The following is a 16,849-nucleotide window of genomic DNA, read 5'->3' as shown; positions in this document are numbered from 1 at the left end:
CATCCACAGTCACTTGCTTGTGCCCTGCGTTGCGACTGGCCTTAAAAATAAAAATGACAGAGAAAAACGTACGTTTCTTTAATTTAAGAATTCGTTTGAGTCTGCATCGCGTCCACAACCACCGCGTATCCTAGAAACGTCATCGATGCTATGTAAATATTTCTCGTAAAAAATTGTAAGCATATTAGTAAACATTAGTTTTAAATATATAAAAAATATATTTTGGCGTAATAAATCAAGCACGCCGGTGTAAACGCATTGGCTACTGATCATAAATAACGTTTAGGAGCCATCGATAACGCCTTGACACCTCGCAGGACGATAATCTTCAAGTCTGTGCGATATTTCAATATTATCCTGTCATCCTTAACTTTCGCAGTAAGTGTGAGAAAAAATATGAATATTTTTTTGTGAAATAGATATTCATCTTAATGTTAAACATATGTAAAAAGTATTATTTCACTAGTTTTTTTATTTTTACATATACTCGTATATAATTGTATGAGGCAATCATGGTTGAATAGGGTTAAATGTAAACTGATTTCAATAATTTTCATTTTTCTACTCTGATAAGACAAACGCTATTCAGTTTCGTCACTCATCACGTCTTCTCTTGATATTGGGCAAAAAATAGAGAACGGAATCTTGGCACCATATTCTCTCCGGTTATCTTGCTATATGCTCAAGAAGAAAAAAATTAAGATATTATAGTTACGAAAAAAACTTAAGAGAAATTGTAGAACAGCAAACAGATAAACAACAAAAACAATAAACTTGTGAATGTGAAGTATAATTTTATCAATATTGATATTTAATATAAACTAAATGATGTTACAAATAAAACCATATGTTATAATAATATTATGATGTTCATTATCTTTGTTCAAATGTAATAATTGGTATTTCCATTATTGTTGATCGTTACTCGAGAAGTATTTAAAACTAATAATATATCCTTTATTAATTGTACAATTTTAGCAATAACATGTAAATACATATATTTCGTATGTTCCCTTTGGTAAAACCATTGACAAAACGGTAGTAGGCACTTTCATATGAAAATACTAGCGGCCTGCCCGCGGCTTCGTCCGCTTGAACTACATGATTATTAGTATTCTGTTAATTAATCTGTAATCTGATAAAAAAGAATAGTAAAAATCGGTAATACACAATATCTATATTATACACATTACACATCTCTCCCAAATTTCACTAAAACAGTTGCTACACATGCATTCTCCATTTAGTATTTATCAGTGCTATTTTCTCTCATCACGAGCTGATAATCAAATGACGACAGGAATTGGGGAGCTGAACACAATTAGCAGACGAGACATGAAAGTTAATGAGGTTAATCCTTAAGCGAATTCCGAAGGAAATTGCGTCCCACTTTCAAACGAATTGCATGATTGGCCATCGCGTCGATTAGAGAATTGAGCTTTACGATATCGGGCACGTGACAGTTTTTGATAACGTATACGTCACGTTTACTTTATGTTTTATGAAAGTGTTTCATACTTTTTTATTATGTAATAATTCTTTAATTCAAACTTATATATAATGTGTGATAGCTGATGCTGATGATGAAGTCCTTTGTTGGAGGTTGGTGATTTAATGATGTGCAAACATTTACTGGCTTGTATTTTGAAGTATTACAATTTTTGTAAAGTATAGTATAAATGTTAAATGCCTGACAAGTAAACAACTTTATCCGCCAAAGACGTTATATATTAAATGTTTTATAAATAATGATTGATAATGTCTTGATATATTCGATCTAGGTAAATGTGTATTGTAATATAATCATAATCATCTTTATTGGTAATTTCAAATTACAAGGCAAACGTTAAACTTAGTGTATGTAAAAAAATATACGAGTATATGTAAAAAATAACACCATTATTAAAACATATAAAAATATCAAATTTGTAATTACAATTAACATGAATTCATGTTCAATACAAAAAATGAATGTGTTCTTAATAATTGTTCCACGCGCCAGGTATATTTCAGATCTAATTACAAGTGTTGTCAATATCTAAAATTTTTAATAGCTATTTAACGCGTTGGCGATTAATCACATATAAACTTATTTGGGATCATTAGTTTTAGGAGATAGAAAATATTTAAATATTGATATATTTGACCTTTTTGGTAATTCGATGCAACCTGATACAGAATGACTCATGAGAGTCATTCCCTGATCAATTAAATTTCCCCACTTTCACAAGGAAAATGGCGACCACTCAACTAACAATATTATGGAGAACGAATGAACGGATATGAATAATAATTCTAAAAACATAATGTATTATAAAACTTAACCTTTGTAAAAATAATATTTGGTGCACAATTAATATCTTATAATATTTAACACCGTCCTGTCACCAAAAAGGAATTAAATTAAAACAAAAAAGAAATGCAATCATACCACTATAACGACAAAATGTAAACATTATTTATTTTATTGTAGCACTTTGATCTATTATCTAAGACGGTGTTAATTTGATTTTATTTCGCAATATTTCTAAATATTTGGAACGTACGACAAAACTTATTTTATATGCTTATTATATGTAATATAATATTATAAATAGCTTAGATTTTTGTATTTGCGCTTGAAATTATTTTTTCCCAAGAATGTAGAGTCCACCGCCGGCAAGTAAGGAAAACGTTGAGCATAATTGTGATAGATCAGAAACTGGTAAGTCCGTTGATGACGTCGACTATGTAAAGTACGATCAGTATATAAAATTATTATGTTATTTTTTGTATTACTTTTAAATGTAATTTTTTTTTTTCATTATGAGCTATTTTCATTTAAGTTGTTATTATTTAATTCTAATGTTATACTTTTTTTTTTATTTTAATTGATATATTTATATTCAATTAATAATAAAAAATATGTGTTCATTCTATCTTTATTATCGTTTGGATTTGAACCCGCATCCGCAGTCTACTAACAACAGGCATAGTTTTACTATCGCCGCGTAATAAGGACTGAGAAAAGAAATACTTAAGTATATTGGTACTTTGTTAGGTATAAGTATAAAAATTATCGGAAATAGTAATTAAATATTTTTTTAAAAGATAATATGTTGAAAGGAATCTTATAATCATTTGTGAATATAGAGGCCATGACGGCACAGGGATCAATTCCCACTCGGGGAAATTAATTATTTAATAGGTATTTTCATTTTTTCGCTCTAGTAACTTTATCACCCAATGACACATTAAAATGTATAAATTTAATAATCAATATTAAAAAAATTCAAAACAATACAATAAAAACATTACTATTATTATATTAAAATAACAGTTTTATATTCTATCTGTACTTTTGCGCTTATATTATTTTACATATAAATATATTTGTATTGACCTTTAAGACCCAGTATAGCGAAGCAAGCGAGCAAGATATCTCCTCGTGAAGTCATTTAAAAATAATTGTTAGTGTAATGTGTTAAGAAAAGTTACTGTGATATCGATATAGTGTTAATTAATAAACATTTAAGATGAAGCATTTTAGTTCTATAATAGGTTTTTTGGCGCTATGTATCAGCACTAGTCAGGGACAAAGAGGTAAGCTTTTTGTATAGCATAGCTCAATTATTTTTGTCTCATGATCTTTTAGTCAGGTTTTTAGGAGGATGTCGTCGCGCAGTGACACACGCGTGTGACTGTAAATGTGATGGTTAGTTAGTGGATTCGATTTCCTTTCGGGGAAATTAATTATTATTTATTAGTATTTTCCTTTTCCCATTCTCCGCTACTAAAATGCCTCAATGCCTCGGAAATTCGGTAGAAAGTGGAGAACAGAGTGTAATAATACAAAGTTCACTACACTGCTCTATGCGGGATAGTGCGTGAAGCTTAAAAACTAGTTAGCAAGAACGTATTGCACCGGATATGATGTTCATCTGCGTAATATTATAATTACTGTCAATAAATGGATTGAAAGGTTAAAGATTATGTATAATCTTCTAAGATAATAATATGCACTTGTTTTACTTACAAAATGTAATAATAATGTTATTTTCGATACGTCAGTAAAGTAATATCATTTATACAATGAAAAATACTATCTTATAAGTATAACGAACATAGATTACAAACTTATCTTATATACATTATAGTGCAAAGCGTCTATTTTTGTATCCAGCCAGTTTATGCAAGAAAAAAACCTGTCAAACGACTAACTATAGTATAGTAAACATTGACGTTGTTTGAATTTTTCGTCTTATTATGTTATGTTTGAAAGCGTCATAGTATAAGTTATAATGACTATACAAACAGGTTTTGGTTAAATGTCTTGATTTTCCTTATTTAAGTCACGATAGGACAAAACGCGAGACAAAACGCGAAATATAATATATTTTAATATCAAACAGTTGTTTAATTGTTTAGATTTTTTGTTTAACGTTTCATTACGCGTATAGCTAGGTAAAGAGAGGTAGACTCTCTGTCAAGACTCCGTTCTCCCAAATCTGGAATACGATGTGGAGAGTAACGGAGTATAACGCCACTCTTTGTCTCACAAGAGGGCAAGGCGGATTACCTAAGTAGAAATCGAACTGACAATCGCGCTTATAATGAGATTCAATAAATAAACTCATATATGTTAGCTTTAGGTATATGTAATTAATATTTTTTTATGTTATTAGGTCCATCATGTGTAACGCCGCTTGGACAAACCAGTGTGTGTGCTAGTATTTACGATTGTGCACCATTGCTCACAGCATTTAATCAAAGACCGCTCTCGAGCGAAACGGTTAATTTCTTAAGGCAATCTCAATGTGGTTTCGAAGGGTACGTGCCAAGAGTATGCTGTGGACCTATGCCTCAACAACCTGCAAGACCGTCAACGGTAAGCACCTGTCTTAAATATATATATAAGACGATTTTAGTTAAGCCATAGTCAAGTTTGAGTATTAAAAATATCTCGTGTCTGCCTCGTTTTTCACTAGTCTAATTTTAAAAATTATGTTCAGAAATGTTTTTCAATTAAATGAGAAAAAAAAATAGCCACTTCTCCATAACTTTACTATTATTCTTTGTTTTGTAAAAAACCACCTTCATGTTATACTTTTGTTGATATTAAATGTTTAATTATTATTGGATATTAAAAGTTGATATTAAATGTTTAATTATTAATCAAACATTTTTTTTTATTTTAGGAACGACCCACCGCACGCCCAGTCCGGCCATCTGGGCAAGCTGATGCTTGGTCAGAAGAGGATTCCTATCCAGAATCTCGTGACAAATGTGGTATTGATACTAATGGAGATAGAGTGTATGGAGGACAATTCACAGATTTGGATGAATTTCCATGGATGGCATTACTGGGATACCAACCACGTAAGTTTTGATATAAATATATTGTGTAACTATTTAAATTAGGATAGGAGGACAAACAATTAAAGAAAAATTTTAACTCTTAAAATAATAAGATATATAAATATATTTCTTTCAAAGATAATGGATTATACAAAGTTATTAAACTAATCAATATTTTTTTTGTTATAGTTCAACAAAAGTATATATAAAAAGGTAAAATTAAAATAAGGTTTTGAAGTAGGTACCGTGTTTATTATGAGTTCATCATTTATAATTATGTATTACATAAATTTTATTTCCTCCTTCCTTCCTTAACGGATTGATATTAATTTCTGTGTGAAATAATAATGTAATTTATTTATAGTATTATATCATTATAGGGTTTCTTGAATTCAAATCAATCATAGTGTGCAAGTTAAGTAAATAATATAATATATAATTATTTTTATAGGCAATAGTGAAACTCTTACATATCAATGCGGCGGGGTGCTCCTCAACCACCGCTACGTTCTAACTGCGGCCCATTGTATTATTGGAGAAATTGAAAAAAAAGTTGGACAACTGTAAGCTATGTTAAAGTTCTTTACGTACACTAAGATATTAAATTATTGTTTTTATGCTATTAAAATATATTATCATGACAAAAAAAGAAAACGATTTCATCTTTATGGTGTAATATATTTAAAACCGATGATAAAAATATTATTAGCTTAAGTTATTTCCTTTTTATTTCTTTTATATTTTTTTCTTGCATGCAAAATTTCATTTCTATTTATCCTCTTTCGTAGAGCAACAGTTCGACTTGGTGAATATAATATCCAAACGGATATAGACTGCCTCGGTGGTGAGTGTGCGGATCCAGTACAAGAAATAGCCGTGCAGGGAGGGTATCCCAACCCTGGCTACTCTGACAGAAATATAAACAGAAAGGATGACATAGGTCTGGTCCGACTTGCGAAAAGAGCGAAATATTCATGTAAGTACTTGCGTAAAAATTAAATTGTTTTGAACTCTGAAATAAATGTAACAAAATGGATTGTATTCTGTACTAAATACTCATATATTTGATTTTCTTGAAAAAAGTGTAAAATGCTAAGTCATAACAGGCTATGTAAGTATATATGTTAAGTTTAATTGGAAAAAACTAGAGTTAACACACTGTATCCGCACACAACAGGGTAGGCAGAGAGAACCTGGTGTTATGTCACTCCGTTCCGCATTTTCCACCGATTTCTGGAGCCTGGAGTGTTGAATAGAGGAGAGTTAACATATGTACTCTGTTTGTTATAGATTTTGTACAACCAATTTGCTTAGTGGACAACAGCCTTCGCTTAGACGTTGGTTCTGACGTGTTCGTGGCCGGCTGGGGACAAACTCTAAGCGGTAAGAGTTTTATATACATACATCGATTCTTTAAAGATATACATATATTGACTCATAAATATGTAATATTTCTTATCTAATTAATTATAATAATGAACTTGTACGTAACAAACATACAAGTTTTGATAAGACTAATCATTATATTGAAATATTATTGCTTATAATATGTTAAATAACATATTTAAGCTTATTATATTTGCGTTAATAACGTAAATATATTTGGTTATGCAAGAATATTGAAAGCTGCGTGAAGCTGATTTAATTTTTTTTTTTAAATTTAATAATAAGGATTTCGCCCCCCGCCATATTAGTAAATTGAATTATGAACAAAAAAAGTATATTTTAATTTTTTTATAAAAAGTGGGCACAAATCTATGGACATAAAGCGTTAAATAGAAAATTATAGTATATTACTAAAATGTAACCTTATTCGTGTATAAGTCATAAATATGTACATAAATGGGTAAATCCCTTTTGTTGCTTCATAATATCTGAACCTTGAAACGTTGTAGTATTTTCCGTATTATGATGAACTATAATTAACTTATGGAATCGATTTCTTAAAGAAATCATTTGTTGTTTTAAAAAATATGTATATTAATATTTATAATTAAGTGCATCTTGGTTATTAAAGTGTAATGGGTATCCTGCAAATTCTTTGTTAATGATCATGTTTGTTAGCCTGCTTATAGGCAGCAAGAATTTTTTATATATTTATGAAAAAACACTGAGTTCAGTCATGGCGCAGGAACACAAGCGTGTGATAGTAAGCGCAACAGGTTATGGGTTCGATTTCCACTCCAGGAAATGCTCCGCCACTGAACACACTATGCCTGCAGAATTCGGCGCAAAGTTTCTTAAGAAAAGGCTCTTATTGTCTATACTGAAGAAAATAAAAAAATAAAATTATATGGACAATTTTTACGTTATGTAATATGTACCTATTATGTAGTTATGTATTATGAGAGAATTGTGACATTGTGACTACTACAACGGCATAATAAATATATAAATTTATTTGTTATAGGAAAGGGAAGTCCCGTAAAATTGAAGTTAGGAATGCCAATATTCAGTAAGTCTGAATGCTTTTCCAAATATAAAGGTCTTGGCGCCGAACTGACTAACAAACAGCTATGTGCTGGTGGAGTATTCGCTGAAGATGCATGCAGAGGTGATTCTGGTGGACCTCTCATGAGAAAAACTCCAGCTGGTATATGGGAGACAGTTGCAGTGGTTTCTTTCGGTAATGGATGCGGAAGGGATGGATGGCCAGGAGTATACACCTCAGTCGCTAGTTACTTGAACTGGATACAGGACACGATGGCCTCGACTAATGTTTAGTTACTATTCATATTCTAAGTTGAATTGTTCATTCTAATGCCATATTCTTTGATGAATTTGAAATCTGAATAACTTGGTACCAGTGTTCACTATTTTTTCATATATATTAAGAAAATATGTCAAGTACAAAGATCTTTTGTAACGTTTGATAAAAATATAAGTAATAAAAAAGAACAAAATGTGATTTTTTTTTAAATATTATTTACAATATATTCATTCTCCTTTTGCTTTAAAATATTTCCCATCAGTCACGATAAAATAAAGGAGTAAAATCAATACTTTTTCCACGACCAATACTAAAGTATTTAAAAAGTAATGAATTTTTGAATCATGTAGACATTTCGACTTTATAAGTATATATTTTTTATTAATTTCCGAGTATTCTACTGTCTCAATAATATACGTAATATCTGTATGAAAAATGAAAATTACATGTGAATTAAAATATAATTATATTATAAAAGACGATAAATTAAATTTTTTACTGTATTCTTATTCATTTATTAAAGTTTTGCAAATTCTTTAAATAAATTCTTTAAAGTAAAACTATTATGCTAATCCATTATCTTAAAAATGTCACATATTTTTTTATATCATAGAGATTGCTTGTTTCAAATAATCTTTATTATTACTATTAAATACAGTTTCAACTGACGATTTCAATTTATTTTTATCACAACTTTATATAAAAATATTCACTACATCATTATTGTAGTACATTTTAGAATTCAAAGTTAATAAGAATTTTTTATTGACATAATCCCATTCTAACAAATATTATTTATGCTTTACAAATAGAATATTGTAGGTACATACTATGAATAGCATATCGTTTATGCTAAACGAAAGATAAAATAAATTTGGATGGCGTTTCGGGAAGTCATCTGGGAACCCCATACAGAGATATTCAATTAGCCGTAACGTATCATTTGCATAGGTGTCACTCGCAATCAAATTAAGTGGGGCGCTGACAATTCTATGCGCATAATTAAATACTACCCTTTACCTTATGAGGGTATAGAAATATTACATTTTATTTAACTTAAGTATTGGTACTAGAAATGTAAAAGGAGCACTCGATTGTGTTTGGGTATGTACTGTTTGTTATCTATAATATAATATTTTTTTATAAATTATATTAAGATTTTAAAGGTGTTATTACTTATTATTGCTTCCTCAAGAAACTTTCTGAGGTCTTCGTTTGTCGTTATTCAATAAAATATTTTGTGTCGGCAACTAATTGCACGAAGTGATATTGTATAAGCAAGGTGGGTTTTCATTTATTAAAATGATATAGTTACATATTATGGCTATGGCTGGATGCGGAAGGCAGAGGATCGGGAGCTCTGGCGCACCCTGGGTGAGGCCTATGTCCAGCAGTGGACCTAAATAGGCTGATTTGATTGATTAATTGATATTATATTCTCTTAATATGAACTCAATTCTGTAAAACGTATTTATAAAAATAATATATCCATTGAAATTAGTAACTAATAGGTAAACAGTCCACAGTACTGTTGGCATATTAAATAAGCATATAGAAGAAGGTAGGGACATATTACATAGAGAAAAAAGAAAATAAACAAAAAAAACTAATAGCAACTTTCCACAAAATATTGAACGTAACAAAGTTACGAAAAACGAGCACTAAATCAAAACTGCGAATATATTAATTCATTTTCCGAGATAACAAATACGAAAAGGGGAATCCCAATCGGAATCTAAAAATTACGGCAGTTTAAAAGTAGGCGGCATTTACATAGAACTACTATATCGGAAATGATATACTCTCGACGCTCGCCCCATTTGTTTTTTTCATGCGAAAAATATCGCGCACGCGAAAATAGGATTGCACTCATTTAATAGTTATTGTGTTCATTCGTTTGTTAGTGTGTAATCATTTGTTTTGAATAATACTTCTTTTGTTCAATTTTTTATTATGTTTTCTTAAAAGTATTTTTCTTTCCTAAGTGTAGAATGAATACTTCAAAAATGTAAAAAATACTTCTTTTGTGATTTTTTTTCATGATTTTTATTTCATTCTCTTTGTCAAAATTTTCAAAACATCGATATTAGGATCAGATTATGTAGGAAACGCCCAAAATATTTATAATAGTAATTTCCATAAACAGAACGAAATTCCCAGAAAAAGTTAAAAATTTAACAAATATGACTCTTTAAAATCATTTTTTGCTCTAAGTCAATGTTAAAAAAATACCTTAAAGTAGTTTTATACTTAAAAATCAAATTTATTGCAATAGTTCCGTATGGCACACCAATATTGTGACGTGTGGGTTATCACGACCATATTTACTTCCAATGACCTTCACTATTCATTAACTTGAGTAAAAAACATGTTATTTACGCCTGTTTAACTACAGGCAGTCATGCAATGTTATGTTTCCAATAACTATTTCCTATTGTCCTCTGCATGATGAATCCTAATCAAGGGGTCTATAAAATGTTACTCATTCACTCTACTCTCTTTGCTTGCTGGTTTGTCAACGATGGTTAATATAAAACTATTTGTTAGGTTAATATATATCTTTTTGTATTTTACTTTAGTTGTCACAGATTCTGGAGAAGTGAGTAATTTTTTTTTATCATAATAAATCTTTGATATGATGGAGTGACTAATTTGAAATGATTTTTTAATATGTGCAATTGCATTGCCAAATTACGTAGGATATACATAAAAAAAATAATAAACTGATATCTAAACCTTTAAATATATAAAATACATTATATCTCAATAGGTTTATTATGTTGGAGAATTCACTGATGACATAAAAGACTGTGATGATTTTGAAAATGATGTATTTAAATGCAACGATTTAAAAATTGGATTTGTAGAAGCAACAGAAGAACGAGAAAGTGGTCTCGGACTTTCCGGCAAAATGGATATATTACAAGAAATTCTGGATGATTATATGGTAATTGAAGAGTTAACATTTTTTCATTTGCTTTAATATTGTTAATATGTAAAACTCTCATATTTTTAGTAAAACTACTTACAATACATTTGTTTTTCATAGATAAATTTGAAAGTTTGGAAAGAAACTGATCTTGGAAAAGAATTTATGTATTCAGTCTCGGGAAACCTTTGTGGCAGCTTATCTAAAAACGATACTCCGTGGTGGCCCTTGGTACAATGCTTTAATACGACATCTTGTCCGATAGCATCAGTAAGGAAATATATAATTTATGTCTCTTATATTTTAAAAATAAAAAAACTACTTATTTGTGATTAATGTTACTTGAATGCCAATTTTTATAATAATTTTGAATATATTCTAGAAAATGTATCCCGTACAAGATATGGTGTTAGAGCTGGATTTCGCTAAGGATGTGCTGCGGCATGAGCTCTGTGGCGACTATGCGATAGAACTCTCTGTCACTGACAATTTGGAACAAATGCTCTCGTGCCACGTGATCCCTGCCTGCATTTTAGAAAAAGTTCGAGAATAACAAAAAAAAATTGAATATGTATTAAATTTACGCGATCCTTATTTAAATAATATTTCCCAAAAAAAAAAAAACTCTAGGTGTATTAAATATTATAAAATTAACCTTTCATTAGAATTTTTTTATTATAAAGTAATAAAATACCTAAGCAGTATTTTCTTTCGATAAATGACGACATTGAGAGGCGTTAGCAGGTGCTTTGTTTATAACTTTTTAGTTACATAAAAGTTAAATAAATATATCGAAATTTTGAATTGATAATAAAAACAGGTACTTCAATTTCTTATATTAAATATTTTAATTGTAGATAGCGTGTATTAATTGCCTATTGTGTATAATTATTTTTTTATACTTTAAAATTGTTTATCAAATGTGATAAGCGAGTTGACAATTAATTAATCGTTAGGTTATTCCGTCTATATTCACAAATAGCCACAGATGCGTGAAATTAAAATAAAATAAAATAGCGGGAAGTTAAAAGCAGAGGAATCCTGGGAACCTAGTGTTAAGACACGCATTGCCTCCAGAATTCATCGGGAAGTGGGGAGCGGACACTAGGCTCATGCGGGATATACCGTGAAGCTACAAAATAAAAAAAAAGTATATTTGCATTTTTTTTGCTTTTATCTTTTATTTTTAATCGCTCTACAGACGCATTAATGAATATTTAGTAGATATATAGTATAGTAGATAAATATTTCATCAAAGTCAACTGTATACGTGACTAATTAATATTTTAAAGCAATTCATATATCACAGTGAAATATAAACGTATATTTGAATAATATTGTGTCGTGTAACGTCGGGGTTAGTTAATTTGCATAAAACTTATTGTAACCTCAGACTCTTAGAGATTTCGCATATGTTTTCTAACTTTTTGAAAGTAGACACCTTGCGGAAATTTTAAATGAATTCAGTTTATTCTATATCTATACTCTTTACTTGTTAAATCAGCTTCACGCTGTTTCCCGCAAACAGCAGGGTAGGCAGAGGGAACCGAGTGTTAAGACACTCTCTACAAAAAAAATTATAAATATTAACAATCTACCACATTTTGGTCTAACGGTATTTTCTATTCCGTTTGATCCTAATACAAGAAGTAGAATTAGTGTGTAGTCCACTATCTTTCAAATTGAAAAACCATGTCGTGGACAGCTCTTGAAAAAGTTGAAAGGGAAAATCAAAGTGGACACTCGGAAAAGGTTTTGGTTCAACAAATTGGGAAAGGTATCTAATGCTATACAAGGACTAAAACTAGTAAGGACTTTTCTTTTATGCACGTATTATATATTTGTATATTACCTTCATTACTATCACTTGTATTTTTACTCTATCGTTTTTTTTATATATTAAAAGATTACATAGATAAAATTTCAGGACAGTCGTAGCGCAGGTGCACAAGGGTGCAACTGTAAACGCGATAGGTTGTCAATTCGATTCCCATTTGAGGAAATGAAATATTTAATATTATTATTTTCTTAGAATTCTATGTAAAATGTACTCTAGGTTCCTTCTGCTTACCCTATATAAATGGGATTCAGCGTGAAGTTAAAAAAACTTAGACAAAATAATTAAAAAATAATATCTTACTTTATATTCACATGGAATCCTAGAGTAACATTTTCTTACACACATAGATGGTCTAAATGATTTACTTTTATCTTGGAAAGGTGACGAACCTCTCAAACACACCAGAGGACGAAAGGTACAAAGTAGTAAATACACAAAAAGACGAGTAAGAAGTGGGCAAAAAAGCCACGCATCAGAAAAATGTGATAACTAGCGTAAGGGAGGTGCGAAGAGCTCTCCAAAACTCCCAATAATACGTCACTTCGCAATAAAATTGTCAAGAGGAGATCTGCTAACGACGCACTTTGAAATCCGAGGCTGAGATTTGAAATTAAATATGGCAGATGAAACGAATGTTATACATACGAATACACGCTTTTATTTAGATATTCTTTAACTGACGACATTGTGTCAATGTAATTACTTTGCTTCTTACGAAATGTTTTTCTGAAGATGGAGATTCATTTTATTCGACAAAAGGGGATGGGGGGGATTCAGTTTAGAATGTATTTAAAATACGTGGTAGTCCGTTCTAAATTTTATATGTTTTGTATTTGTGCTGGTCTGATAGATATTTATCTCAGATTCTACATAACAATTACTGTTAACTTGTTTTTATCCAAAAAGGATTTCAAGGGATCTAATTATTTAAAACTCATTCTATCTATCCCTGGCCATCTAAAGTAATTTGGATACGGACAATAATTTTTTTTATGTTGTAAAAGTATGTCCGGAACCCATACTATGTAGACATTTAGAAGGAAAGTTAATGATGCTTAAAGCTTGGACGTTGTCCTGTAATTACGAATTAAAAGTTCGTCCGCTGGGCCCTCGTTTTTTCTCATTTATTTGAAAAGATAATGTTGTGTCCTAAATTGGATAAATATCAATGTGATTGCAACTTTATGAGAACGTAGTAAAGTTGTTTTTAAAATGTTTCTTGTATTGATAACATTTAAAGCAGTCTTTATTGTTCCATTTATTTTAGCAAAAATGACAAAATAAATTACCTACTAGCTGTATAATCTGATAGTGCGTAAATATAGTGTTATGTGAATGTATTTTGTAATATAAAATAAGTTTTTTATAACGTTATGTTATTATCACTGGTTGTAGATTCGATGCCCACTCGAAGAATTGAAATGTAACAGAATTTATATTTATACAGAATAAAATATCGAGTGAAATTTAGAGCTGGAATTTTATCCGAAGTGAACACAGAACTCGGCACCCATGTAGATCTTTCATTCTTTTGTCAGTTAAGTCGAAAATAAGGCATTACTTAACATTTAACTTGGCACTCATTTCATATATATTTTTTTGATAGGATAAATAATATAGTTACAGGAGCAAGTTGCAGACGTTTCGTTTTCATTTGATAATAAAACAACCGCATGTGGTATAAAAAGTTGAATTACAATGAGTAATAAAATATGTTATTGTTAGAATACGTCGCATCGAGATTAGAGGGGCTTAGATGATTGTTACAATATTATTTTGTTGTTTTACGACGGGAAAATAATAAGCGCCATGTCGTTTATAGCCGACAGTAAAACTGTTATTAACGAGGGCCCCGATTGTGGCTCGTAGCAGTACTGTGCAAGAAAATAATTAATTCCTTTGAGATGTCACGAGTAACAAATGTGGATGCTTGCTCACTTTTGTGTGGATATTGAATGGATTTTTGCAAGAGCGAAATATTGAAGTTGTAATTTATATATAATATGTTCATTAGATATATTAGTAGTTGTCGTAATGAGTGGTGGTTAGCGTAAATAAGTGGTCGCAAGTTCGATGATGCTTGTGGTTTTTTTTCAATAAACAACGTTTGTCTCTGGATTTCTTATTATTTTGATATAATACGAGTGATATTTTTTATTTACATAAATCTTAAAGATATTTTTGCATATTGGGATTTTCTATATTAAATTGATATGTTTCCTTACTGAGAAGAATGTTACTTATCTTATTACTATGTTCTTATAATAATACGTATTATCTATAATAACATTTTATTTCCCAATTTTACCCAGATTACTAAAAGTGACAATAAATTAATTGGTATTTTTATGATAAATATTTTTATTATTAACTTTTTCCTATAACAACATGTTTAAAAGATTTCCGACTCTATACAATGTTCATCATCATGTTCTAATTATGAAGTTGACATAAAAAATGGAATATAAGGAGAAACAAAACACTGTTGGTTGGCCCAGCTCGATCAACGGCTGCATTCGAGGTTCGAGTTCCGCAAGGGACGCCCTTGCCGCCGTCGACATCCTCTAAAGCAGCCACCTAGCGCTTGCAATTTTTTCAGGGACAGAATACCCTCTTCCCTACCCAAATGGTATCGCTGTAAAAGCCAATAGGGCTCACAGCATGGACATCCAGTTCGTAATAAGACTGTTGATGTTGGTTGATGTTGCATTTTAGATTTCCCACAATAGTTATTACCAATATTTCTTCGTAATCCAATTTTGCATATATTGCAGCCATTATAATTCATAAGCACCATCAAAACATATATAACGTATCCACCGTACGAGAGCGCAGCCCCGGGCGCGCGGTATCGGTGGATTTACAGCGCAGTAAGCCGTAAATACCCGCTAAGCCGTCGGCTACCATTGATCTTTCCAATCGCTCCTCTTTGTTTCGGAATTACGATTGAAGTGGAATGATGATAAAGAGTTTTTGAATTTTATGCAGATTTTGAGGACTTTTGTTTAACTATTCGGGCATTGTTCGAATGGTGAAATTCGGATTTGAGGCACTTTAATTAGTTTCATTTAATTTTTTGGTTCGTTGGCACTTCATTTTATTTTGTTTTACGTAAATTATAAAATAATTTATAAAACAAAACGTGTGATGACTTTGCTTATTTTATTTATTTGAAAAACCTTAACTTTTATATTAAAAAACATGATGGGGTAGTAAACGGATGACGTAAAAAAAGAAACATCGATAGCTACGCTACTTAGTCCTGTAATGATCTGCAGGAAAGTAAAAAGAAACTTCCACTCAGCTATTTATATTTAAAACCTTTTTATTATATAAATACCTTATACATATTTAATCTTACAAGATAAAAAGCAGTATCCGAGCAAAATCTGTATTAATAAAAGTCTAGATAAGCAACAAACAAATATGAAATCATTTGTTTGCTTCTTTAGACAGCGATATAAAAGTAAAATATCGAGTATGTGACATAAGACTGCTTGAAAGACTTACGTACAATAAATCCTAAAGATAGAACAGTTTAAAACAAGAAACATGAGAAGAAACTTTGAATTTGTCAGGCTAAAGTTTCTTTATCGTTGAGAAAAAAAGACTATTCTGACCATGAGTTTTTTCTTATTATTTTAACTAATTTCTACTGTATGGAAATAATTTATGACATCGTTTAATCATATGTTCATTTTCCTTATCAGAACAAAGGTATAAATATATATTAGTACCTATTATATACATACATATATATATATATATATATATATATATATATCGTAAAATATGCGTACTGGGTAATCAAAACCTATAGAGTTCAATATCAAAACCGCCTTGTCACCAAAATCTATAGAGAATTTGCCGTGGACCGACAGTTATTAAATATTTCAATGCCCTGAGTGAGGATCGAACCCACTACTGTCGCATTTACAGTCACAAACTTGTGCCACCAGGCCTTGACGGCCTTAAATATCCTTTTTCATATATATTTTTTATTTTTCTTAAATAGTCTACGTATTTTACAATA

The 16,849-nt window shown here is 30.3% G+C and overlaps 2 protein-coding genes across 2 annotated transcripts; both read left to right on the top strand.

The window, feature by feature from the left end:
* The first annotated feature begins 3,395 nt into the window (after positions 1-3,395).
* Sp7 (Serine protease 7) lies at positions 3,396-8,715 on the top strand. The gene is made up of 7 exons (XM_085202972.1): positions 3,396-3,582; positions 4,665-4,867; positions 5,178-5,358; positions 5,789-5,900; positions 6,126-6,313; positions 6,628-6,720; positions 7,748-8,715. The coding sequence occupies exons 1-7, from the start codon at positions 3,516-3,518 to the stop codon at positions 8,059-8,061; spliced, it is 1,158 nt and encodes a 385-aa protein (XP_085059098.1). The 5' UTR covers positions 3,396-3,515; the 3' UTR covers positions 8,062-8,715.
* Positions 8,716-10,486: 1,771 nt separating this feature from the next.
* On the top strand, positions 10,487-11,826 carry LOC146528685 (uncharacterized). The gene is made up of 4 exons (XM_085203252.1): positions 10,487-10,646; positions 10,818-10,994; positions 11,097-11,246; positions 11,359-11,826. Exons 1-4 carry the CDS (start codon positions 10,569-10,571, stop codon positions 11,527-11,529), a joined length of 576 nt encoding a protein of 191 aa, XP_085059378.1. The 5' UTR covers positions 10,487-10,568; the 3' UTR covers positions 11,530-11,826.
* Positions 11,827-16,849: the final 5,023 nt, after the last annotated feature.

This window comes from Heliconius melpomene, chromosome 19 (assembly GCF_056956725.1).
Source record: "Heliconius melpomene rosina isolate 202511_hmr_F chromosome 19, ASM5695672v1, whole genome shotgun sequence".
Classification (NCBI taxonomy): domain Eukaryota; kingdom Metazoa; phylum Arthropoda; class Insecta; order Lepidoptera; family Nymphalidae; genus Heliconius; species Heliconius melpomene.
The sequence above is the reverse complement of the archived record's forward strand: the minus strand, read 5'-3'. Positions and strand labels throughout refer to the sequence as shown.

Excerpts from the sequence above, each read along its gene's own strand:
- Sp7 (XM_085202972.1), top strand. The coding sequence starts at position 3,516 with ATGAAGCATTTTAGTTCTATAATAGGTTTTTTGGCGCTATGTATCAGC. Across the intron at positions 3,583-4,664 it reads CACTAGTCAGGGACAAAGAG|GTCCATCATGTGTAACGCCG; the intron begins GTAAGCTTTTTG and ends TTATGTTATTAG. Across the intron at positions 4,868-5,177 it reads AACCTGCAAGACCGTCAACG|GAACGACCCACCGCACGCCC; the intron begins GTAAGCACCTGT and ends TTTTTATTTTAG.
- LOC146528685 (XM_085203252.1), top strand. The coding sequence starts at position 10,569 with ATGGTTAATATAAAACTATTTGTTAGGTTAATATATATCTTTTTGTAT. Across the intron at positions 10,995-11,096 it reads AAATTCTGGATGATTATATG|ATAAATTTGAAAGTTTGGAA; the intron begins GTAATTGAAGAG and ends TGTTTTTCATAG. Across the intron at positions 11,247-11,358 it reads CATCTTGTCCGATAGCATCA|AAAATGTATCCCGTACAAGA; the intron begins GTAAGGAAATAT and ends AATATATTCTAG.